The 25,698-nt window shown below is 35.2% G+C and overlaps 2 protein-coding genes and 1 non-coding gene across 3 annotated transcripts; 1 reads left to right on the top strand and 2 right to left on the bottom strand.

Moving 5' to 3' along the window:
- Nucleotides 1–15,210: 15,210 nt before the first annotated feature.
- Nucleotides 15,211–15,540, bottom strand: LOC127900653 (uncharacterized). The gene has a single exon (XM_052435834.1). It carries the CDS (start codon nt 15,538–15,540, stop codon nt 15,211–15,213), a length of 330 nt encoding a protein of 109 aa, XP_052291794.1.
- A 2,258-nt stretch (nt 15,541–17,798) lies between these two features.
- Nucleotides 17,799–18,212, bottom strand: LOC127900652 (uncharacterized). Its single transcript, XM_052435833.1, has one exon. The coding sequence runs from the start codon at nt 18,210–18,212 to the stop codon at nt 17,799–17,801; it is 414 nt and encodes a 137-aa protein (XP_052291793.1).
- Nucleotides 18,213–19,622: 1,410 nt separating this feature from the next.
- On the top strand, nt 19,623–19,729 carry LOC112496852 (small nucleolar RNA R71). The gene has a single exon (XR_003063443.2). It is a non-coding gene; the product is annotated as a small nucleolar RNA R71 (small nucleolar RNA).
- Nucleotides 19,730–25,698: the final 5,969 nt, after the last annotated feature.

Genomic DNA, 25,698 nt, shown 5'->3' with positions numbered 1-25,698 from the left:
CAAACAACCCAAATCGAAACCCAATTTGCCCATCCCTCCTAAGAGAAAACGACATTCAATCTCCTTGGCCACATTTACTTACCAGTGCATGCCATTTGACTTTTGTAACATTCTTCCCATATTTGAAAGGCGTATGATGAGTTTCTTTTTATATTATGTGGAAAAGATCATTGAGGTATTTATGGATGACTTTACGGTTTATGGAATTTTTTGATAGATGTCTAGGTAACCTTACACTGGTGCTTAAACGATTCATTGACACTAACCTTGTACTTAATTGGAGAAAATGTCATTTTATGGTTAATTAAGGTATTATGTTAGGACATGTTATTTCTGAAAGGGGTATTAAGGTTGATAAATCTAAGATATCTTATTTGCTCCTTACCACCTCCCACTAATGTGAGGGAAGTTCGTTCTTTTCTTAGTCCTGCAAGTTTCTATCGCAGGTTTATCAAGGATTTCTTCAAGATAGTGTTGCCCCTCTATTTCTTGCTTTAGAAAGATATGATTTTTGACTTTAATGAAAGTGCTAGACAACCTTTGAGAAGTTAAAAGAGGTTTTGAGTGCCAGATAGCCTTTGAGAAGTTGAAAGAGGTTTTGACATTGGCTTCTATAATTCAATTGCCAAATTAGTATCTACCATTTGAGATCACGTGCGATTTTAATGACTATACTGTTGGAACCATGTTAGGTCAGCACGTTGGCAAGCTTCCTCACGTCATCTATTATGCTTCCCTCACGTTGAATGATGTACAACTTAAGAGCCTTTAGCGCTATCTTTGCCGGAGAGAAACTTCACTCTTATTTGATTGGATCTAAGATAATTGTTTATTCTTACTATACAACTCTTAGGTATCTGCTCACCAAAGAGGATGACAAGTTGTGCCTTATTCGATGGACACTTCTCTTGTAATAATTTGACTTAGAGATTCTAGAAAAGAGAAATTCTGAGAAGTTTTAGCAGATCATTTGAGTTGTTTTATCCATGGTGAAGATGCACTTCCGTTGCATGAGAACTTTCAGAAGGAGCTGTTGCAACATGTAGGTATGGTTACTCTTTAGTATGCATATATAGTAAATTACTTAGTAACCAGGACAATACCTAAGGAGTTAACCTGTGATGAGTGATGCAAAGTACTATGTGTGGATGAGCCATACATGTAGAAGCATTGCTCTAATAAAGTGATTAAAAGTTGCATGCACGAAATTGAATTTACTTCTATTCTCACCTTTGTTTTCACACTTTAGCTTATTGAGGACATTTTAACCAAAGAGAACAACCCTTAAAGTACTTGCGAGCGGTTTTTATTAGTCGTCATTGTTTAAGAATGCATATCTCTTTTGCAAATCTTATGATTGTTGTTGGAGAACAGATAATTTAGGACCTAGAAATCAAATGCCACAGCCTCTCATTCTTGTAGTTGATATTTTTTATGTTTGGGGCATTGATTTCATAGGACTAGTGATAACTCTAGGAAATGAGAGTTATTACATCAATTCTAGACTTGAATCAAGATCACTTAGAGAACAAATAAGGTGTTTTTATTACATTTTGGTTACATTTTGCATAAACATTCATTTTAGTTGAGTCTTAATAAGTTTTACTTGAATCAAAGTAATTTGTGCTAAAAACAGGTGCATAATTGTAGGTTCTCAGAAAGTCTTAATTCATGAGGGGATGTTGAGACATTAGATGAGCAAGAGGAGGAAAGAAGATGGCCACAAAAGAAGAAAACCTCAAATCGGGAATGATGCAGTACTGTTGCGGATGTTAGAGCAACCCGTGCTGTAGCAATCTGGGAGCAATGCGGGAGAAAACTTAGGCACGGGTCAGCCATAGACTCGCAATCTGCATTGTTTCCTAATTTAGCGCATGCACGCTCATGGGCTTTTGTTTACCCTAATTTGCAATATAAAAGGGAGGCGTGCACCACATAAAAAGGCGGCAAGAGAATTATCATTAGAATAATTACAAAGGAAAGAAGAAGAAGATCAGAATTGAAGAGTGTTGTTTCGGCAACATTGGAGAATCATACAGAATTATTTGGATTTGTCTTTCACTGTGCTCAACTTATATTTATCTTCTTCCTTTAATTGTTTTGATGTATTCCGAGATCAATATTTCTCATTCAGATTATAAACTAAATTTACTTGTAGTTGAGTTCTTGACTGTTCTTATATGTTGTTATGGTACTACTGTAGCATTTTACTCTAGTAGTTTTTATGAATATAACTGTTATTTCTGTTGACCACCCATTTAATAGTTTCAGTTAAGATAGAGCAGCAAAAGGGCATGTCTTAACGGATATTATTAGAGTATTACTTGATCTTAAGTTGAGTTTCCTGGATTAGGTTATCTTGAATCCCGTAAGGGCAATACTTGAAGTTAAGATTTATGACACAATAGACATAGGTGTTCACCATGTAGGGTGGAGAGACTAAAAGTTATAATGCCATACCATAAGTATATCAGCAACTGGTCATTGTTAATAGATTTAAGGGTATGAGACTTCCAATATGCGATAGCTGAGGATGTAGATTTATTCTGCCTAGTGCTGCAGCATTTGTTATAACAACCGGTGCTAACTTGATAAACAACAGTCACCCCATAAGGAAAGTTTGATCATTCAACTACTATAATCTCAATTGAATCTTAGACACATTTAACCTAGTTTATTTTGTTACGGTATTATTTTATTTAATTCTTTCACAATCCTTAATTACGTTAGAAATCACTTTACAATTGTTTGCTTCGGTCCTAAGTTGATTTGCACTATTGTGATTGCTTTAACATTTTGAGTAACATCAATCCCTGTGGAGACGATCTTGAATACTCATCACTTTATGACTTGTTGTGTATACTTGCACATTGGCATTGGTAGTAATTACTTATTAAAAATAACCAACAACTAGTTTCTTTTTCTTTTGGTAACCTTTACATTGTTCTCGCTATTATTCTAAGGTTGTTGTAGATTTTATAATGTGTAATATTTTTGCAAGGTTTGGAATACTAAAGGCCATGATCAGTGACAGAGGTACCCACTTTGTAACAGGTCACTGGAAGCTATCTTGTGAAAGTACACAAGGTCCCTACATCTTACCATCCTCAAACTAATGGGCAAGCTGAGGTGTCTAATAGGGAAGTGAAATCAATCCTTGTAAAGATGGTTAATCCGAATAGAAAGGACTAAAGTCTATAGCTTGATGATGCACTTTGAGCTTACAGGACCACATACATGATGCCCATTGGTGTGTCACGTTATAGGTTGATACATGGTAAGCCTTGTCATCTTTTAGTGGAACTTAAACATAAAGCATTATGGGCTGTGAAATAATGTAACATGGAGTTGGGCGCCACTGGTCAATATAGGAAGCTCCAATTGTAAGAATTAAGGGAAATTTAAAATGATGCCAATGAGAGTTCATGAATCTATAAGGAAAAGACTAAGGATTTTCATGATAAGCAGATTTTGAAAGAGAACATTAAAAGTTGGACAGAAAGTTTTATTATTTCATTCTTGCCTTAAGTCTTTTACAGTAATTTATGTTCTCAATAGGTTGGATCTTTTGTTATTAGTAATGTTTTTTCTCATAGTGCAGTTGAGATTAAAAGCTTAAAATAGATAAGGAGTTCAAGATGAATGGTCATAGGTTGAAGCCTTACTATGAGAACTTTTAGACGTTTAATGTGGAGGAGGTTCCACCTTACGAACCTACGTACATGATAAGTGAAACAAGGGAACCACATCAGGCTGAGGACCATAAACCAGGCATTTATTGGGAGCCAACCTAACTGCTGAAGAATAGATTTTGAGAGCACACCATAATAGATTATCTTTCTCCCTCTCACTGTCATTTACTTTATCCATTTTATGTTTAATTTAATTTGTTTCTGCTTATGTGTCTCATCTTATTTCCCCATGTTTAATTCTTTTCTTTTGTTAGCTTAGGCTTAAATTGAGGACAATGTTGGAATTAAGTGTGGGGGGAGGATTCCGAACAAAAGCATTGTTTGTTTTAAATATAAGCCAATGATAAGAACTTTATTGACAATGAATATGATTCTTAGAAATGGTTGAATATTGTCTTAGTTTATACTTGATTCTTGTGTTAATTTCCTCTCAATTAAGATTCTTTAAACATCATAAGCACTAATATTAATTCTTTAATAATTTTGACTTGAAATTTGAGATTGATGCATGCTAAGTTTAGAATTTTAGATTGAATAAATGACTATTTGTCTTGATTTTTATTTTCAAGATGTAGTATATACAGGTACAATAGTCAGAAATAGCTACTTATAACCATTAAAAGTGAAGTTATCCTGAGTAATTTGGGTCTATGTAAGCACCAATATGTAGAGGATAATCTACCTTTAGAAGAAGGCTACCTTAGCGGGTAGAGTGAAAGTTCCTGCCTTTATATTTATTAAAAAATGCACATAAATGCTTGTGAAAAAATATGAAGATTAATATGATAAGATTAGTTTGACTTACTCTTTTCTTTTTTCAAGACAAAATCTATTGATATTGAAGATTGTGGGAATGGATTTTGATTGAATTAATTCACACACACACTACAAGAATAAAAAGAGAGATGGGGTTGACTATTGAATTAAAATTAGAACTTAGACAACATTTGAAATTTTCTTTGAGCTATTTAATATATGCAATCTTTAAGGCTAGTTTTATGTTTTATTTAAAGTCTTGTTCTTTTTATGCTATTTTTTAAAAAAAAATGATGTTTGTGGCTATAATCACTGAAGCCCTCATGAGACTATAACTCGTCCACTAGGGCTGTTTAAAGGTTTAAAGGTTTGTTACATATGCTAAATGCAATCATGATTTCCTACGAAAGTGTACTAGTTTAAGTTTTTTCTTTTTCTTTTTTTCATTTTAGATTTGTTTGAGGACAAGCATAGGTTAAGTGTGGGGGAATATGAAAAGTGCATATCTTCTTTATATTTTACTATTAATTTCTTCATTTTTTTTTGTTTTTGTTTTGAATATTCTAGTTATTTTAGTTAATTTTTAATTTAATAATTTATTTTGATTTAATTTAAATTTTACATCTTTAGTTTAAATTATAATTCATTTTACTTAGTTGATAATAATTCCTCTTTTCAAATATTTAATTATCCTTAATTTTTTTTTTAGTATGGGTGAAAAATTCAAAGAGAGAAAATTGGAATATAGCTGGGCCCCAATGCTGGCCACAACTCCAGTGTGAAGGATTGCGTATTTTGCGCTCCACTTGAGCTCCCATGCACCCGTTTTGTGTCCTTTCTTAGCGTGCCATGAAAGTAGCCACAATCCAACAACTCACAGCCACCAAATCACAGCCCGCCACGTGGATTTTCACGTTATAGAAGTTTTTTTTGTCATGTTAGGTTAGATTTTTTATTTGGTTGAGGGTGAATTCAAAACCTTAAACATGTCATATGATTAATATTCAATTTCTATCATTCAATTTATTTAATTGAGGTTTATAATTAATGTTCATAATTTTATTCTTGTCTTATTTGAGTGGCCAATTGGATAGAACTTGAATAAATTTTATTGCTAGATTAAAATACTTGATCCGTAATTGTCTTAATATTTTAATCATTAGTAGCAAATTGGAATCGCAATTGAAGAACATAACCTAGGTTTAATAATCTGAGCTTGTGTGCTTATTGCATAAATCAACCTAATATCTTTCTCTACTTAATGCTTATGTTATCTTAAATTTAGAGAGATTGTTTAAAATTATTTAATGGTTAGAGATTAGGTGAAGAACTTATTAAGTCTAACGAAATATTAAGGAAAGATAGATTAATAAAGCTTATTGTTGTCTACGGTTAATAGTTTCAATAGAAATTGATGATAGAATTGATATATTGATTATGTTAATGTTTGGTGATGGCGAACGATTTTTTGACTAAATTTTTCATTATTATTATTTCTTTCTCCTTTAATTAGAGTTTCTATTAAATTATTATCTTTATAGTTTTAGTGTCTTTATTTATTGCCAGTTAGTAAATTCATAAAACCTCTTTGTTTATATGGTTGACATTGTCTTTACTTAGATTAATTTATATTTATATTTTTATTATTGTTATCACTATTATTTTATTTTAAGTCTTTGTCTTAGAGTTGATAATAAATAAAACTAGCTTACTTTTTTTTGAATAAAAAACTAGCTTACTTTTTATGAGATTGATCCTTATTCTAAACTCGTTATTTTTATTATTAATAAAGTTTTAAATTTTGGTGTACACATTACCACACATTCAATTATTTTATCTTATTACTCGTTTAAGATTTGCATGGCATTTATTTTTAATTTTGTTCCAATAATTTTTTAGTGTGCATTTTGACAACCCTAGATGGAAAACGAAAGCAATCTTCTAGCTGTGAATGAGTAGACCTTGTGCCAGCTGGTATGCTTAATCCCCCCACCTATCCACATCATCAAGCTAATTAGGTGTAATGGATGAGTGATTCGATTTGATTCAAATCAAATGAATTTGAGTTAAGGAAAAATTAATTAATTCACTTAATTGATTGAATACATGGATTAGCATATCAAGATACAATAAACTTTCGATAAATGAATAACCTTAATTAAATACTAAAAATCTTTCGGTCTCGACTTGGGTTAATGTACCAAATTAATTATCTTGTTGAATGTATACGATATATATATATATATATATATATTAATTCTTTAACTTCCCATAAAAATATAAATTATTTTTCTACTAAATTTCGATGGTAGAAAAAGTTTATTAACAAAATATGCTTAAATAAAAATTTAAATTAATAATTAATCAAATACAGCAAAAGGAAAATGAGTATAACCTCATTTCTTTTTCTTTTTTTTTTTGTGAAACTAACCAAAATTTCAGAAAGCAAACCATAAACAATTTCTGAAAACTTCAAATCACCAATCTTTTTACATTTTTCTTCAAATTCTTAACACTCATCTCACATTCTCACAACAATTGCTTCAAAAGAGAACACAAAAATTCAAACCAATGAAAACAATTAGCCCATCTCCTAAATTCAACATTTCAACACCTCAATCTCCACTAACCTCGCAATCACTCTCTCTCTCTCTCTCATCAACTCCATTACGCCTCCAGATTTCATGAAAATGATTTTAATAGATTCCTTATTTTTTTTGGGGTTTCTACAGCCATCAACTCAAACACTTATAACTCAAATGCCTAAATGGAAAAATGCAATCTGCGAATGAAACCATTCGAACCTCGCCGCAGCACCACCACCACTCCACGCTTTTGTTCGAACTTCAAATGAGGCCTTCGCTCAAGCAATCAGAGATCCAAACGCCCGGCTGCACCACTCACTTAGTGGTTCACGCTGCACCACCGGTGGACTTGGCCCCTGCACTGACAAGGCATTTGCTATGTTTGGCTTTCGAGAAATTGAATGAGAAGGGAGGAAAATTTGTGATTTTCATTTTTGTCCATTTGTGGGTAAACTATGGTCAACTGGCGTAAGGAAAAATAATAAGATAATTATTAAAGATAGGACTGTTACAATGATAGAAAGATTTTAACTTATTTTACAGTATCGGGGTATTATATAGTGAAACCAAAAAATAAGGGATTATACTCATTTTTCTCCAAAAAAATAGGATGCAGATATTTTCACTCGAAACTTCTGTAAACTCATCCTAAGAAATTATTATAATAAGTTCACATTAATTTTTTTAAAAAATTTAATAAAAAATTTAGAGAATTAATTAATTAAATCTCTCTTCATTTATTTTTTATAACTATATATGTTTTTATTATATTTGACCACTAAAGTTGTTTTAAAATGAATTTAATTGTTGTTTTACCATCATAAGGTAAAAGGACCAATATGCCTAAAAATTTGTTGGGAATTTAATGGGTGAAACAGATATGCAATTAAAGTGAAATTGAGAACTAATAAGACAATAAAATTGTTGGGAAAATATGCTCTTTAAAAGTATATGTGTTTATTTACTTGTAATAAATAATTATTTTGATTAATAAAATAAATGAGATATTTTATTCAAGTATCTTAGTTGCATTAATATTTTGAATAAATTTCATTTAATCATATTATATGTATTTATGTGATTACCATCTGGATTCACAAAAGACATAAATACAAGTTATCTTATGATTAAATAAATTAAGTTCGCAGTTGATAAATAAAGTTGGACACTTTATTTAGGTATAGACTGTAATAAATTCATTGAATAATTTTTCTTAATCATGTATGGATTTATTGATGTAGTATGACTACATTGAATAGGATCACATATGAGATTTAATTAACTTTGTAATAAATGTCAGACTTATTAAATCTCATAGGCATTGAATGACTACATCTTACCAATGGGCACGACACACACTTGTAGTTAAGATTATCTACTATCTTGGTGGGAGCATTTATGAGGATTGAAGTTATAGATTAACAATATAGAATTTGTACAACATATCTCTTGATAGGTTTTCGGCACTTGATCATAAAATTCTGTGGCTAGAGTGTGTCAACATATTTAGTATGTTGAAAATGATCATCAGAGAGAACCATTAAGTATCAAGGAACAAGATGTAATTAAATTGATTGGACAATTGAGATATCGATTTAATTAACGATGTGGTACAAAGGATTATACATTAAAGAGATCAATGTGGCTTGGAAAATTATTATTCTAGCATACAATTATGGAGATAAGTTCCAATCTTATAGTGAAGTAGAGTTGAAATTAAATGATTAGGCTTGTTCATTTACATGCTTAATTGTTGTATCCGCTATTATATGTTTCCAAATGATCCCCGAGTTAGTTCATTTAATTGACTACACCACTATTGGACCTAAAACTAAGAAAACTGGCATATGAGGTGATAAACCTAATTATAATATTTGTTAAGACCTTATGGGTTATATTCATGTGCAAATGGGGTCTTGTATTATTTTACAAGATGAGCCCTAAAGTGGTTACACATAATCTACACTTTCACGTAAGTGGAGAGATAATATTAAATTCCAAATATTTATTATTTTGAATTATAATAAAGGATAATACATATCTAGGGTTTTACAATAAATATTACATAAGTGTATTTTTCTTAAGAAGAAAATATACGGGATTTCAAAATATACTTTTTGAGAAAAACATTGCAAAAGAATCAGGTTGTTTCGAAAGTAGTTAAACATATGCCCACACATCTACTGCTAATCAAACTTGAGTCATAGGGTGGAAGATTATTTGGTGACGGATCGTGATCTAACATAAGTGGTGGTGACAAATCGTGACCTAACAGGAGTCGTGGTGACGGATCGTGATCTGGAAGCCTAGATTACTTAAGTGAAAAAGCAAAGTCGGATTGTCAAGGTATGATTTTCTAGATTACAGATTCTTATGTATTGTATGAGATCCATCCTAAAAGCTTTTATGACAAAAACAATTTTTTTTTTTAAACAAGAATAACATAAGGACACCAAAAATTATGTGGTTCGGCTTTTAGCTTACATCCACCGGCGATGATAGAAGAAAAATATTTTACTAGTGATAGTACCCAAAACCTCAATACACCCAATCTCTCACTCACTAATCACTCAAGAGTTCATTAAACTCTTAATACTCTCAACTCTATAAATGCAGGAAATGCTTCTCTCAAAACTGGATGCTAAAATGAGGAGGAGCATCCTCCTTTTATAGCCAAAAATTAATTACTATTCATGCCTTTTATTTTATTATTTATTATTATTTTATTTTTCCTTACGCGGCTCGCCATTTTTTCTTTCTTTCTCTTCTTTTTCTTTTTCTCTTTCCTTTTTGGTGGGTACTAGCAGTGGCCATCGTTCACTTTTTGACATTCTTCCACTTGGAGATTAGATTGGGAACCAATCAATCTCCACACCATTCTTTCTGCTTTTTCATAGTCATGTTGCTTACGTTTCTACTAGGCCACAAGAGAATCTACTCCATACAAACTTATCAGCATTGATTGGCTTGGACCAAACATCTGCTACGTTCTCCTTGGTATAGATTTTTTACAAATCCACACTTCCATCTTCCACTACTTCTTGAATAAAGTGGTATCGAACTCCTATGTGCTTCGTCCTAGAATGAAGGTTGGATTTCTTGCATTGTGCAAGGCACCCTGACTGTCATAAAACACAAGTATTTTCTCTTGTTTGTGCCCGAGCTCCTCTAATAACCTTTGTATCCAAATAGCTTCCTTGCAAGCTTGTGTAACTGCCATGTATTTTGGTTATGTTGTAGATAGAGCCACAACGATCTGCAGTTTCGAAACCTAGCTTACGGCACCTCCTGCAAGTGTAAACACATAGCCAGTACTCAATCCAGGAAACTTAAATTAAGATCAAGTATTACTCTAATAATTTCCACCAAGACAGTCCCTTTTGCGGCTGTCTCTTAACTTGAACCATTAAATGGGAGGTCAACCAAAATAATGATTGTAATATAAGCTATTAGAGCAAAATGCCAGAGCAATCGTGCAGCAACTCATAAGAACAGTCAAGAACCCATGAAGATTGTCACTCAACTACAATCAAATTTAGTTCAGAACTCGTAAAAGAAAAACTAACAGCAAAATATCAGCCATGAAATACATCGTCTCAATAAGAGAATAAATAAGGAAATAAGTAAAGAATGATGAAAATTGAATCCAAATAGTTCTGTAGATTTCTTCAATGGTGCAGACTTGTTCTTCCTTGAATTCTGCTTCTTCCTTCTTTTTCTCTTGATTTCTTTAATGTTAATTCACCGCCACCTTTCCATATGATGCGTGCTCCTTTTATAATTGAAAATAAGGGTAAACGGAAGCTTAAGGTGCATATAAGTCATATTAGAAAACTGCAGATCGTGGTTCTACAAGTATCCTGCGCGAAATTTTCTCTGTCGTTGTTCCAGGATTCCTACAGCAACGGCTACAACTATATTGTTCCAGATTTATTTCAATTCTTTTGTAGCCATGTTCATTCCTCATTTTTGCAAGCCTATTGCATCAGCATTCCTTCCTTAAAATATGAGCTCTAGACAACTACAATTATGCACACAATCTAAGCATGAATTATTCTAAATCAAACAAAATTTATTAAGACTAGACTAAAATGAATGTTTATGCAAAATGTAACAAAAATGCAATAGAAACACATCATTTACTCTCTAAGTAATATTGATTTAAGTCTAAAAGTGCCATGATAACTCTTATTTCATAGAGTTATCACACCCCTAAACTTAAACTATTACTTGTCCTCGAGTAATGACAACAATGCTAACACTTCAATCACCCAATCATGCAACAAATAGCTCAGCTCTGTCATCAAAGTTGCAAGGATTCTTCCACCCTTAAATCACACTCTTAATCACGCAAAATAGCCATAGCAGTTCAATTTTAGACTTAAACTGCATTCTGTCCAAAATGTGTGTGTGCCACTTTGATCAAATTCCAGAGGTGCTACAACATTACCGAGATATTGCATATAACTCCACATAAAACATAATTATTTTATTTTTTTTTCATTTAATCCCTTCAATGCAACATTGAGCTTTCATGTGAATGCCTATCACTTGTAATGATGACACCGAATTACTCACTTAAAGTACATGTCAGAGTTGCTGCAATAATGGTCCTAACATAATCTTATTTAAAGATATATTTAACTCAAGGCTGAACATGGGGCTCATGAACAGACCTGGCTACTCAATCTCCTAGACAGAGGACTTTATATATATATATAAATTGCTACAGCAATGCTACAGTAATGCTCATAACTCTTGTCGCCTTTTAACTTAAGTCTGCATATGGGGTGCATACTCAGCCCTGGTTACTCAGGCACTTAAGCCATTGGAGCAGACTTTATTACAAAATAAGCACAGTTCAACACAAAAATTTCCCCCAACCTTGAGATATTTTCTACTCTTTATAGTTTTCTTGATTCTGCTGCTGCATTTTCATGAATCTCAACCAAAGTCTAAGTGTCGGGATAAAATTTCAACCTCCATCTATAACTATCCCTACTGGGCATTCTCATACATACTGAGTAACACTCAATTTATCTTCATTAGGCTTTCAAATCCATACACAAGCAGTAGATAACAGAGATTCACTTAACAAACAACACCACAACACATGCAGTACACTCAATAACACACTATGATAGCACAACCCCAAAAACTTAAAAGGTGTTGTGTCCTCACAAGCACAAAAAATAAAAACACTTTCACTAACACATGCATACACAAAACAACAGGACTAGCAGAATGAATCAGACAAGTAAATTTGAATGAAAGAAAAGTTGTGCAAAGATAAGTAAAATAAACTGGAGGATATGGGGTACTCCCCTATTGCTGGGGCATTGCTGCAACAAGGTGCAACAACCAATTCACCGCTTTTTGGATGCGTTCTGCAGCCGGTCCTTAGGAGATTCTTGCGATGAGGTAGCTGGCAACGTCTTTTTCTTTCTCTGCAACGGGCCAGTGGGAGGAGTTGCAGTGGGTGCAGCCTACCTGGACGAAACAGATCTGGTCCTTTTTTATTCTAGTGTGTTTGTTGCCGCAACGCCTCCAGAAGTGCTCCATTTTCTCTTGTTGGGTCCTTTAGGACTAGCGAGAGTAGGTTTGCTAGGGGTTTGCTGTGAAGGAGCTAGAGCTGGGTCTTCGGCTGCATATCCCTCAGCCGTGATTACGGCAATGATATCAAGCAGATGCTTTGTCTCTATGGGTGTACGAGTAACCCTGGTTGCTGTAGCTTCCAGCTCTGCATCAATGTGCTCGGCTTCATCGTTGGATACAAGAGGGGTCATTACTTTCTCTTTGCCATTTTGAGAGAGGACTGGTATGGGAGGCTCTTTTGTAGGTTCATCTTCCTCTTCTGGTATGATGTGTTTTTTCCTGGTCTTGGAAGAAGTCCTGGTTGGGGGTTCCTCGAGTTCTTTCTTAGGCTCTACCTCCTCCTCTGTTGAGGAACTGTCAGTTATAGACTTGACACCCTTTTCTTCAGGCTGGTCTAACTGGTCATCAGCATTTGTATCAACCTTTGCTTGTGGTTCTACTGCAGCTTCTTCCCTTGGTTCATCTATGTCAGTAGCATCTTCACTGACTTCTGCTGGAGCATCTGTAGTGGAGGTACCAAAATTGAACTGATGTAGCAGCGAATCAGAGAAATTTCGACGGGTACTTTTCATGTATACAGTAAATTGGTGTAGGTGGTCCTCCAAGTGCTGTAAATAGCTCCAAAACTGATTGTTTTCCCTCTGCTGAACTTCAGTACATTAAATGATGCTGGTGCTCAGTGCGTGGATTATCTGCTCTAACCCAACAACTCTTCTTGCCCCTACTACAGCAGCTGGTTCGGGTGGGGCTCTAGCAACATCACCGGCAATTCGTTCGACAGTGCGTGCAGTGATAGCACCATCATTCTTAACATGTTCATCTTTTGCATCAAGGTGGACTTCCGATACCACACAAATGCTGGTGATTAGTGAAGGAAATAGCAAGGCAACCGCTTTGTGGTTTTTCATGGCACAGTCTCGAATTTCTTTTTCTATAATGCTTCCCACATCTATGGGTAACCCTCTAACAATGACATACAAAAGTACTAACCTTTCTTGTGAAACAGTGGTGGTGTGTGTGGTTGGCATCAATCTGGATTTTAAAAATTTCACCCACACCTTAGCAATGGGTGTCAAATCCATCCTATTAATCATACGCCCTTCTTCATTAGCCCAAGATGCACCTTTTACGGTAAGTGTTGTGAAAATCTTGTTCCATCTTTGTAAGGTTAATTTGCCAAGCAACTTGACATACTCGCAATTAATCTCAGAAGGTAAGTGATAGAAGGCATTAATAACTCGTGAATCTAATGGTACAAGCAAGTTTCTTACCCAAATATTATGCTGGCCAGGGCTTAATAAGTTGGCGTAAAATTCTTTCACCAGTGGCAACATAGGGTCTCGGGGGTGGTTACAAAACTCTAGCCACCCGCACTTTGCTGCAGCATCGTATAATGATTGCACAATTCCCGAGGGTTGAAGTGGGAACTAAAATCCTTTTTCTTCCAAAATATTGCGCGGTTCAATAAATTCTTCATACTTCTCTTCCGTATGGTAACTTTGAAATTGTGAGGGATCTTTTAGTCGGCTGGCTGTCATTTTATACCTTGGCATTGCTACAGTAGTAGGATGACTATAGTAATATGCCCAAGAGTGAAACAAGAAGAAGAGTTTATGAGGTAGTGGGGTTGTGACTGCGAAGGGAAAAGAAAATAGTGTTAGAGGTCAATATGCACAGTAAAACCCTTATATAGGTAGGAATAAATTAAAACAAATCCAGTAAAAGAGATAAATTAGGGAAGAATTTTTTGAATTTATTAACCATATCCCATAAAAATAAGAAAGAGATATTGATGCGGTCATTTAAGAGATTAAGCATCCTTCCCCAATCTCTATCCAAATTCACCCAACCAGCTGTCACATGTTATCTCCAACGGTAAAATGTGAGGCTCCATAATTAAGTTACTGTAACGGTAAAATTGGTTATTGTAGCAATAAATTGTGTGCTCTAGCAATTTGCACAACAATTCCCTCAGATGGCTGCTGTGAAGTAGCTTGTCCTCTTAATCTGTTAACATTACAACACCAATTGTTAGTATTGAATCCAACTCCAAGAATTGCGTGACTTGGCATTTTTTTTAAAGAAAAAAAAAGATAAAAATTAAACATTCCTAAATAATAAAAATGAAAATAAGAGAAAAAATTAAAAAAATTATGATAACAGAAATATGGAGGATCTATTTCATTCGAAATGACTGCCTCAGCAATGGGTTGCCTCTCATTGAGCACTTGATTTAAGGTCTTTCAGCCTGACCTTCCTTGAGTGCTCACACTGCCAGTTCACTAAGGAGTAAGACCTCCTTTGAGCAATCTGTAGCTCACACTGCCGGTTCACTTGAGTGCCCATTAACTTTGAATTCATGTCCTATCTTTTCATCAAAGAGATCAACAACCCCATAGTTATAAAGGTCCAGATCATCTAGATTTCAGCTTTCCTTGAAATAGTCTTAACCTGGTATTATGGACAAGAACTAGTTGACCAGGAATTAATTTTCTTTGTTGGATGTGTTGGTCATGCCATTGTTTTGTCCTTTCCTTATAGATTCTTGCATTTTCATACGAAAATAACCTTAATTCATCAAGTTAACATAGTTGAAGTTTTCTCTGCTCTGCTGCAGCATGTATATCCCAGTTTAATTGCTTCAGTGCCCAATATGCTTTGTGCTCCAACTTGAGTGGCAAGTGGCAAGCTTTCCCATACACAATTAGGTAGGGAGACATGCCAAATGGTGTCTTTTGTGCTATTCTGTAAGCCCATAAGGAGTCATGTAAGCGCAATGACCAATCCTTTCTTGTAGGATTCACTACCTTTTCTAGAATCCTCTTAATCTCCCTATTAGACACTTTTGTCTGGCCATTGGATTGTGGGTGATATGCTGTTACAATTTTATGCTTGACTCCATATTTAGCCATTGCTACAACAAATACTTTGTTGCAGAAGTGAGTACCCTCATCACTAATAATTGCTCGTGGAGTGCCAAACTTGGAAAAGATATTTTTCTGAAGAAAATTCACCACTGCTCTGGCATCATTGATGGATGGTGGGAATGTTTCCACAGTAACAAGGATATATAAGTTTCCAAAGGATGGTGGGAATGTTTGTCAATGGCATTTCATGTCTTTGAGTTATGTTTCCTGTCTTTTGGCACATGTCACAACATTTAGCAAACTCATAAGCATCCTTAAAAACAGGAGGCCAATAATAACCTGATTGCAGAACTTTAGCCGTTGTTCTTTGTCCACTAAAATGTCCTCTATATGCTGCAGTATGGCAAGATTGCAGTACATGTGGAATTTCTTCCTCTGAAACACATCTTTGTATTACATGATCTGAGCATAACTTATACAAGTATGGGTCATCCCACTGGTAGCTTTTAACATCGTGAAGGAATTTTTTTTTTCTATTGAAAAGTCAACTCAGGTGGTAGCAATCCACTTACTAAGTAGTTAGCAAAATCTGCATACCATAGAGATCCTGGTTGTTGTAGCATTTGTGCATGTTGTAGCACTAACAGTTGTTCATCAAGAAATGTTTCAGTGATGTCTTGTTTAGTCAATGTGCTCGTATCTGCTTCTAGCCTAGACAGATAGTCTGCTACTTGATTTTCAGTCACCTTTCTATCCTCTCCAAATCAAACTCTTGAAGCAATAAAATCCATCTTATTAATCTCGGTTTGGCATCTCTCTTGGAGATTAGGTGCTTGATGGCTGCATGATCTGTGTAGACTGTCACTTTAGTACCCACCAAGTAAGCTCTAAACTTATCGAAAGCAAATACTACTGCTAGCAGCTCTTTCTCTGTAGTGATGTAATTAATCTGAGCTTGAGTAAGAGTTTTGCTAGCATAGTATATAGAGTGGAAAACCTTATTCTTTCTCTGCCCCAACACTCCCCCAACAAAATGGTCATTAGCATCACACATTAGCTCAAAAGGTAGAGTCCAATCTGGTGCTATAACCACTGGTGCAGTGATCAAAGCTTTCTTCAGTTCTTTAAAAGCTTGAAGACAATGTTTATCAAAATGAAAAGGCTTGTCATGTTCTAACAGTGAGCATAATGCTTTAGCTACTTTAGAAAAGTCTTTTATGAATCTTTTGTAGAATCCAACATGTCCCAAAAAACTTCTAATACCCTTAACTAAAGTGGGAGGTGGCAGTTTATCTACCATTTCTATCTTTGCCTTATCTATCTCTATGCCATTTTTGGACCCCTATGACCCAACACTATGCCTTCTTGCACCATGAAGTGGCATTTTTCCCAATTGAGTACTAAGTTAGTCATCTCACATCTTTTAAGAACTTCTTCCAAGTTATGTAAACAATCTGTATATGTTTCGCCAAAGACTAAGAAATCATCCATGAAGACTTCTAATGTTTGCTCCACCATATCTGAGAAAATAGACATCGTACATCTCTAGAAAGTTGCTGGAGCATTGCACAGACCAAATGGTATTCTTCTGAAGGCAAAAGTTCCGTAAGGGCAGGTAAATGTAGTTTTTTCCAAATCCTCTGGGGCTATAGCAAATTGGTTGTAACCTGAATACCCATCGAGGAAACAATAGTATTGTTTTCCAGTATGTTTGTCTAACATTTGATCTATAAATGGAAGTGGAAAGTGATCCTTCTGTGTGGCTTTGTTGAGCTTCCACTAATCCATACATACCCTCCATCTAGTCACTGCTCTTGTAGAAATAAGTTCATTCTTTTTATTTGCTATCACTGTTATTCCTCATTTCTTTGGAACATATTGTACTGGGCTTATCCATGAACTGTCTGATATCGGGTATATGATCCCAGCAACCAGCCATTTGATGATTTCTTTCTTCATGACTTTCTTCATAATGGGGTTTAGCCTTCTTTGTTGCTCTACTGAATTGTTGTAGCAGTCATCTAACCGAATTTTATGCATGCATATGGATGGGCTGATCCCTTTAATGTCTGCCATAGTCCATCCAATTATTTTTTTGTATTTCCCAAGCACATCTACCAGACTCCTTTCTTGATCTGCATTAAAAGAAGATGAAATGATTACATGAAGTGTGTTGTTCTGACCAAGATAAACATATTTCAAATGTGAAGGTAACAGTTTTAATTCAAGAGTAGGAGGTGATTCAGTAGAGGTTCAATAAATCCGCTATGTCTGTTAGATTGCCTTTCTCCTATCCAATTTATCTAGTTTGCTGTAACATTTTCTTCTTCAAAGCTTTCAAAAGTGACAGCTTTGATAACTTCTTTACTGCAGCATCTATTTATGCTTTCTGTTACAGCAAGATTCACGACACTCATAAAATTGCAATCTTCTGCCTCATTAGGACTCTTCATAGCTTCTAATACATTGAAGGTGACTTGTTGGTCATTCACCCTCATGGTTAGCTCTCCTTTTTGCACATCTATTAGAGTCTTCCCGATTGCCAAGAATGGTCTTCCAAGTATAATTGGTACCTCTTTATCATACTCAAAGTCTAGTATAATGAAATCCACTGGAAAGATGAATTTGTCAACCTTCACCAACACATTTTCAATCTTTCCTTCAGGATATGCATGAGATCTGTCAGCCAATTGCAAAGTGACTATTTTTGGATGCATTCTCTTACTCCCAATTGCTTAAATACAGATAGTACCATTAGATTAATGCTGGCTCCCAAGTCGCAGAGTGCTCTGCCATTGTACCTAGTTCCAATTGAACATGATATTGTGAAGCTTCCTGGATCCTTCAATTTTTTAGGAATCTTACTTTGAAGCATGTGATTGCATTCCTGTGTTAAAGCAACAATTTTAAATTCTCCCAACCTTCTTTTTCTTGCCAAAATATCTTTTAGAAATTTTACATAATTAGGCATTTGTTTCAATGCTTCCACAAAAGGTATGTTGATGTGTAACTGCTTCAGCACTTCCAAATATTTGTTAAATTGTTTGTCTTGTTTTTGTTTCTGGAATCTCTATGGGAAAGGAGGTGGATGCCTAAATTGCTATACAGCTTCAGGAGGTACAAATCTCTGCTCCTTTGATTTATTGTGGGTTATCACCACTGGTGTTGCAACATTTTCTTCAACAGTCATTGGGTGATTTCCTTCCAAGGTTGCTGTAGCTTGACTACTAGCACCAGTATCTTGATAGCTGGGTTGCTGTAACATCCTTTCAACTTGAGGTTGTTCTTGTGAGGAGTTAAGTTCCAATATCTTTTTAGCCACATCAACAGGGATATGAACATTCTTTTCAAATCTTAAGTTGATTACTTTACAATGTTTTTTACCCTCTCTTCTTAGATCTTCTGTATTGCTGGGTAAACTTCCTTAAGACCTGCTACTCATTGCTGTGGCAAGTTGCCCAATTTGGTTTTCTAGGTTTCTCAGAGATACAACTTGACTTTGCACAATTACCTCATTCTTCACGATATATTCCTTAATAAGTGTTTTCAATGAAGTAATTTGATCATTGCTAGTGTGTTTCTGCCCTTGATTCTGTTGATGAAAACCAGGTGGCTGAACATGTCTGTTCTATCCAGTGGGTGCTGGAGCATGCTGATTTTGATTGCTCCATGAGAAATTTGGGTGTTGCTTCCATCCAGGGTTGTAAGTACTTGAATATGGGTTGTTCTGGGGCTGTCTGTTGAAGTTGTCCACATAGTTTACTGATGCTGGATTGCCTGGGCAGTTGTCAAATACATGCTCTTCACCACAATACACAGAAGATAGTTCAGCAACTTGTTTTACTGCTGCTGGAGCAGTAGTCATAATTTTCACCATGTTAGTAAATGATTTTACTTGAGCTGAAAGTGTTGTAATTGCGTCTATGTTATGTACCCATGCTGCTCCTCTTGCAACAATTTGTCTAGTTGATGGCCACTGATAGTTATTGTTAGCAATTCTCTCCAAAATTTCATAGGCTTTAGTGTAAGATTTGGATAATAGGGCTCCATTTGCTGAAGCATCGACCATCAATCTCGTACTTGGATTCAACCCATTGTAAAAGGTTTCTAACTGTATGCAACATGGAATGCTATGATGAGGACATCTTCTGAGCAACTCTTTAAATATCTCTCAAGCCTCATACAAGCTCTCATCTTCAAGTTGGTGAAAAGAGGTGATCTCATTCCGCAATTTTGCATTCTTGGTTGGTGGAAAATATTTCATTAAAAATTTGTCATCCAAGTCATTCCATGTAGTGATGGAGAAAGGAAAAAGCCTCAGTCTCAAAGCATCTTGTGTTGCTCCAGCAATCTTAAAAGCATCACTCACTTCCAACAACAACTTAAGATGGAGATGAGGATCTTCAGATGGCAGTCTATTAAATTGACCCATTGTTTGCAGCATTTGAAACATCACTGGTTTGAGTTCAAAGTTGGCGGCTTCCACTTCAGGTCTGACTATTCTAGGATGTACAACTTGAGGAGTTAACACAACATAATCTCTAATAGCCCAGTCTCTGTCATCTGCCATGTAAATAATATTGTTGTTGCCTGGTTGTCTCATATTAACATGTCCATTTTGCCCTTCTTGAACATTGACAGGTTGTAGTGGCCCGTGAGAATCTAAGTTTCCCACATCTTGCAAGTTATCCATTTCTGAAGCAGTTTTTGAATTTCTTTGCTCTCTTCGCAATCTCTTTACAATCCTTTCAATCTCAGGATCAAATTGAAATTCAACAAATCTGTCTTTGCGCATGCAGGTTTTGATATGTCAATAAATAGAACGAATTAAATTAAGTTGGCACTGTCAAGATTAGCTTCACAATTCGAAAATAAAAAATCAGTCCCCGGCAGCGGCGCCAAAAACTTGTTGGATAATTTAACTCAATTGCTATCGATGACAATGTGTAAGTATACACAACAAGTAATAAAGTGATGAATATTCAAGATCATCTCTAAAGGGACTGATGTTACTAGAAATGCTACATCAATCATGATAGTGCAAACTTCCTTCTATCTAAAGAAAAATCTAATTTAAGTTGATTGACTAATAAAATTAACAATATAATAAAATAATTGCAGTAATAAAGTAAATTGGATGAATTGCGCAAAAAGAATTTAATAAGAATATGGTAGTTGAATGATCAAACTCTCTTCATGAGCTGACTGTTTTGTTCAAACTAACACCAGTTGCTGCAGTAATTCCTACAACACTGGGCATAATTATTTTACATTCTCAGCTATCGCTTGTTGGACTTTTCATACCCTTATGCAACCTAACAATGACCAGTTGTTACATCACATAAGAAATGACATTACAAACATATAATCTCTCTACCCTACAAGGTGAATCCCTATATCTAGTTCTTCACAAACCTTAACTCAAGTGTGGCCCTTTTGGGACTCAAGTTAAACTCAATCCAGGAAACTCAAATTAAGATCAAATATTACTCTAATAATTTCCACCAAGACAGGCCCTTTTGCGACTCTCTCTTAACTTGAACCATTAAATGGGAGGTCAACCGAAATAATGATTGTAATATAAGCTATTAGAGCAAAATGCTACAGTAATCTTGCAGCAACTCATAAGAACAGTCAAGAACCCATTAAGATTGTTTGTTACTCAACTACAATCAAATTTAGTTCATAACTTGTAAAAGAAAAACTAACAGCAAAATATATGCCATGAAATACATTGTCTCAATAAGAGAATAAATGAGGAAATAAGTAAAGAATGATGAAAATTGAATCCAAGTATTTCTGCAGATTTCTTCAATGGTACAGACTTGTTCTTCCTTGAATTCTGCTTCTTCCTTCTTTTTCTCTTGATTTCTTTGATGTTAATTACCGCCACCTTTCCAATATGATGCGTGCTCCTTTTATAATTGAAAATTAGAGTAAACGGAAGCCTCAGGCGCGCATAAGTCAGATTAGGAAACTGCAGATTGCGATTCTGCAGGTATCCCGTGCGAAATTTTCTCTGTCGTTGTTCCAAGTTTGCTACAGTATCGGCTACAACGACTACATTGTTCCAGATTTGTTTCAATTCTTTTGTAGCCATGTTCATTCCTCATTTTTGCAAGCCTATTGCATCAACATTCCTTCCTTGAAATATGAGCTCTAGACATCTACAATTATGCATACAATCTAATCATGAATTATTCTAAATCCAACAGAATTTATTAAGACTAAACTAAAATGAATATTTATACAAAATGAATATTTATTAACACATCATTTACTCTCTAAGTAATATTGATTTAAGTCAAAAAGTGTCATGATAACTCTCATTTCATAGAATTATCAACTGCTCCACTTGGTCAATGCCATCACGCTTGATTTTGTAAACCCATTTGTTACCAATGGCTTTCCCTCCATGGGGCCCTGCTCAGACAGAAGCTGTCAAGCAGCTAAAGGTGATAGCACAATCACCTCCTATACAAGTTCTCATGTCTTATTTTTGTGTAGAGCCTCAATTTCGTCCTACAATGTTGTCATCCACAAAGCAACATTTGAGTTGTTTAAAGTTTCATAGAAAGTTGATGACTCTCCATCCTCTATTAGAAGACAGTATGCAACATTAATCTTTGTAGCATAATTCGAGTGCCACACTGGCGGTCGTCTCCCATGAGTTGACCATCGAACTTCTGGGGTCTCGAACTCGACTGGTTCTTGTTCCTCGTGCTCTGGTGCTGCTTCAAAAGATCTGAATCTCTTGGATTATTTTTCATATATACTGGTACATTCTTTAACTTTTCCTTCACAGTGCTATCATTTTCATCTTTCCTTTACAGTTGATCTTCTACAAAAATAACATCTCTGCTGATGACGATCTTGTGGACAGTGGGATCCCATAGACGATACTCCTTACTCTATCAACATATCCCAAGAAGATACATATTCTAGAGTTTTGGATCTAGCTTTATTCTTTCTTGGGCATTATACATCACGTACATAGGACATTTAAATGCATGTAGGTGGGAGTAATCGGTTGGCTTTCCAGTCCACATTTCCATCGGAGTTTTCAACCCAATTGTCGCAGATGGCGACTGATTTACTATATAACAGGTAGTTTTGGCTGCTCTACCCATAATGAATTGGGTAGGCCCTCAATCCTCAACATAGCTCTTATTCTTTTCTTTAAGATTCCCGTTCATCCGCTTCGCCACTCCATTTTGTTGAGGAGTGTATGCCACCGTGAACTGCTTTTGAATACCTTATTGCTTACAAAAAACAAGAGACTCGTCGTTTGTATACTCTCCACCGTTATCTGTCCTCAAACATTTTATCCTCTTCCCTGATTCAAGTTCAACCCGCACTTTGAATTTTTTGAACATTGGAAACACATCTGACGTTTTCTTGATTGGATACACCCAACATCTCTTGAAATAATCATCAATAAAAGTCACCAGGTGCTTTGCGCCTCCTATGGATATATCTGGTGATTCCCAAACATAAGAATGAACCAAGTCTAGAATGTTTTTACTTTCAGCGGTGGATTTGCTAAACTTCAATATATGCTGCTTACTTGTAATACAATGCTCGCAAAATGGTAAGTTCATCGATTTAAGCCCCGAAAGTAATTTTCGCTCAGAGAGAATCTTCAAACCTTATTATGACATGTGGCCGAGTTTGAGGTGCCACATCATCGTTGATTCTTCTCCATTTGACGTGACACACGCATCAGCTTCCTATAGTGTTTCCCCTTTAAGCATGAACATATTAGCATTGATCCTTTTTTTCCTTCATCAATACAAGCGCACCTTTAGCAATCTTCATAATCCCATTTTCAACACGAGTTTTGCACCCACGACTATTGATTTGTCCCAGAGACAATAGATTTTTCTTCAGGCCTTTGACATGTTGTACCTACTCAATTGTACGAATTGTACCATCAAACATTTTTGTTTTGACATTACCAATACCAACAATCTCCAAAGCATGAGCATCACCCATGTATGTAGATCCTCTAGAGATAGGTTCATATGTGTGGAACCATTCTCTCCGAGAGGTCAAAGTCAGATATCAGATAACTATTTTCCGCCTTCTGAAATAGTTGTCCCCTCGTTGTAAAGAATTTCGCCATCATCCGGGGTACTTACTACACACCCCTAAGCATTTGATGACTCATGATCTTTACCTTCTCTTCTCTTCTAGTTATTCCAACACTCTTTCTTGACGTGCCCTTTCTTGCCACAATTGTAGCATTTGACATTCTTCTTATTTCTCGATTTTCATCTACCATGATTGTGACTCCCATTGGGGCCACGTTCCGTTAATCTCCCTCTCATCACCAATAATACTTCCGCTTGCTGCGAACTTTTCCTTATTTTTCCTCTTACTCTCTTCATTTAATATGGAGGCTGCAACATCATCAAAGACTAGACTATTTGTTTGGTTGTTGTTCGTCAGATTGATGATGAGTTGATCATACGAATCTAGTAGACTCTGAAGTAGAAGCTCCGTACATTCATTTTCCTCTATTTTATGACCCAGTGTTGTGAGTTGCGAAAATAGAGTCTTGAAAGTGTTGATATGGTTGGTCACCGATGTAGATTCTGCCATTTAAAGAGTGTAAAGTTTTCTTTTCAAGAAGATCTTATTGTGTAGCGATTTGGCCTCGTATACTCTTGTGAGAGTATCTCATATTTCCTTTGTGGTCTTTTTCTCCACCACACTGGATAATACCCCATCTGCAAGTGTCAAGTGTAGATCAGTAATGGCATTGCCGTCCATCTCATTCCACTTGTCATCATCAGTTATCTCCGTGGACCTTTCTCCAATTGCTACCAAGCAATTATTTTTTCTCAATATAGCCTTCATCTTTATTTTCCAAAACAAGAAATTGTTCCCGTTGAACTTCTGAATTTCATACTTTGCTACCATTTTATTGATAAATACCGCACACAAGCTAATGAGCTAGTGTACCACCTTGAATAGTTGTGAGTATGTGTGAAAATGCACACCAGGAAAGTTCTCAAGAAAGACTGGAGGGGTCACAACAGGCCCACTTAAAACCCAGACTCCTTAGGCTCTTATCGCCCTTGTGATAAAACTTTCCTAAACACATGGTTACTCCACTCACACCCTACTTTGCACAGCAAAATTCTTGGATCGCTCCCACCGTTTCTCGTGAACAGTACTGTATACGAAAATAGTATGTGAACAATACCCCCGACTCCAAAAATACAACCAATAGCTCTGATACCATTGTTGGGAAATTGATGGGCAAAGTAGATACACAACTAAAGTGAAATTAAGAAATAATGAGACAATAGAATAACATAGTGCCGTATATGTGAACAGTACCCAACTCCAAAAATACAACCAATAGCTTTGATACCATTGTTGGGAAATTGATGGGTAAAGCAGATACATAACTAAAGTGAAATTGAGAAATAATGAGACAATAGAATTATATAGAAACACCAAAAATTACGTGGTTCGGTTTTTAGCCTATATCCATGGGCGAAGACAGAAGAAAAATATTTTACTAGTGATTTGAGAATAACAAATATTGTAATATTTTGGCTTACTACCCAAAACCTCAATACACCCAATCTCTCACTGATTAATCACTCAAGAGTTTATTAAACTCTTAATACTCTCAACTCTCTAAATGCAGGAAATGCTTCTTTCAAAACTAAATTTTGAAATGAGAAGGAGCATCCTCCTTTTATAGCCAAAAATTGGTTACTATTCATACCTTTTACTTTATTATTTATTATTATTTTATTTTTCCTTACGCGGCCCGCCACTTTTTTTTTCTTTCTCTTCTTTTTCTTTTTTTTTTTCTTTCCTTTTCGGCCGTTCACTTTTTGATAAAATTTACTTTAACATCAATTTTTTAATGCACAATTTATTGTTTCTAAATGATGTATAAGTACCACTTTATTAGTATGATCATTTTAACATCAAAATATTTTCTTACAAAATTTATTATTTTTAAATAATGTATAAGTACTACTTATTAGTATGATTATTAATATTGAATTAAACTAATAAAATATATTTATGATATGTGGAGGATTGAAAATTATTGAATTTTGTTTAAAACATATTAGATTATAGAACATAAAACTGAATGGATAATTATTAATGGGATGACAGAATTAGTGTGGGAAGGAGATAATGATATGGATATATATTTATTTCCAGGACATA

This window comes from Citrus sinensis, chromosome 3, assembly GCF_022201045.2.
Source record: "Citrus sinensis cultivar Valencia sweet orange chromosome 3, DVS_A1.0, whole genome shotgun sequence".
In the NCBI taxonomy this organism is placed as follows: domain Eukaryota; kingdom Viridiplantae; phylum Streptophyta; class Magnoliopsida; order Sapindales; family Rutaceae; genus Citrus; species Citrus sinensis.
This window is presented reverse-complemented; position numbering and strand designations above follow the sequence as displayed.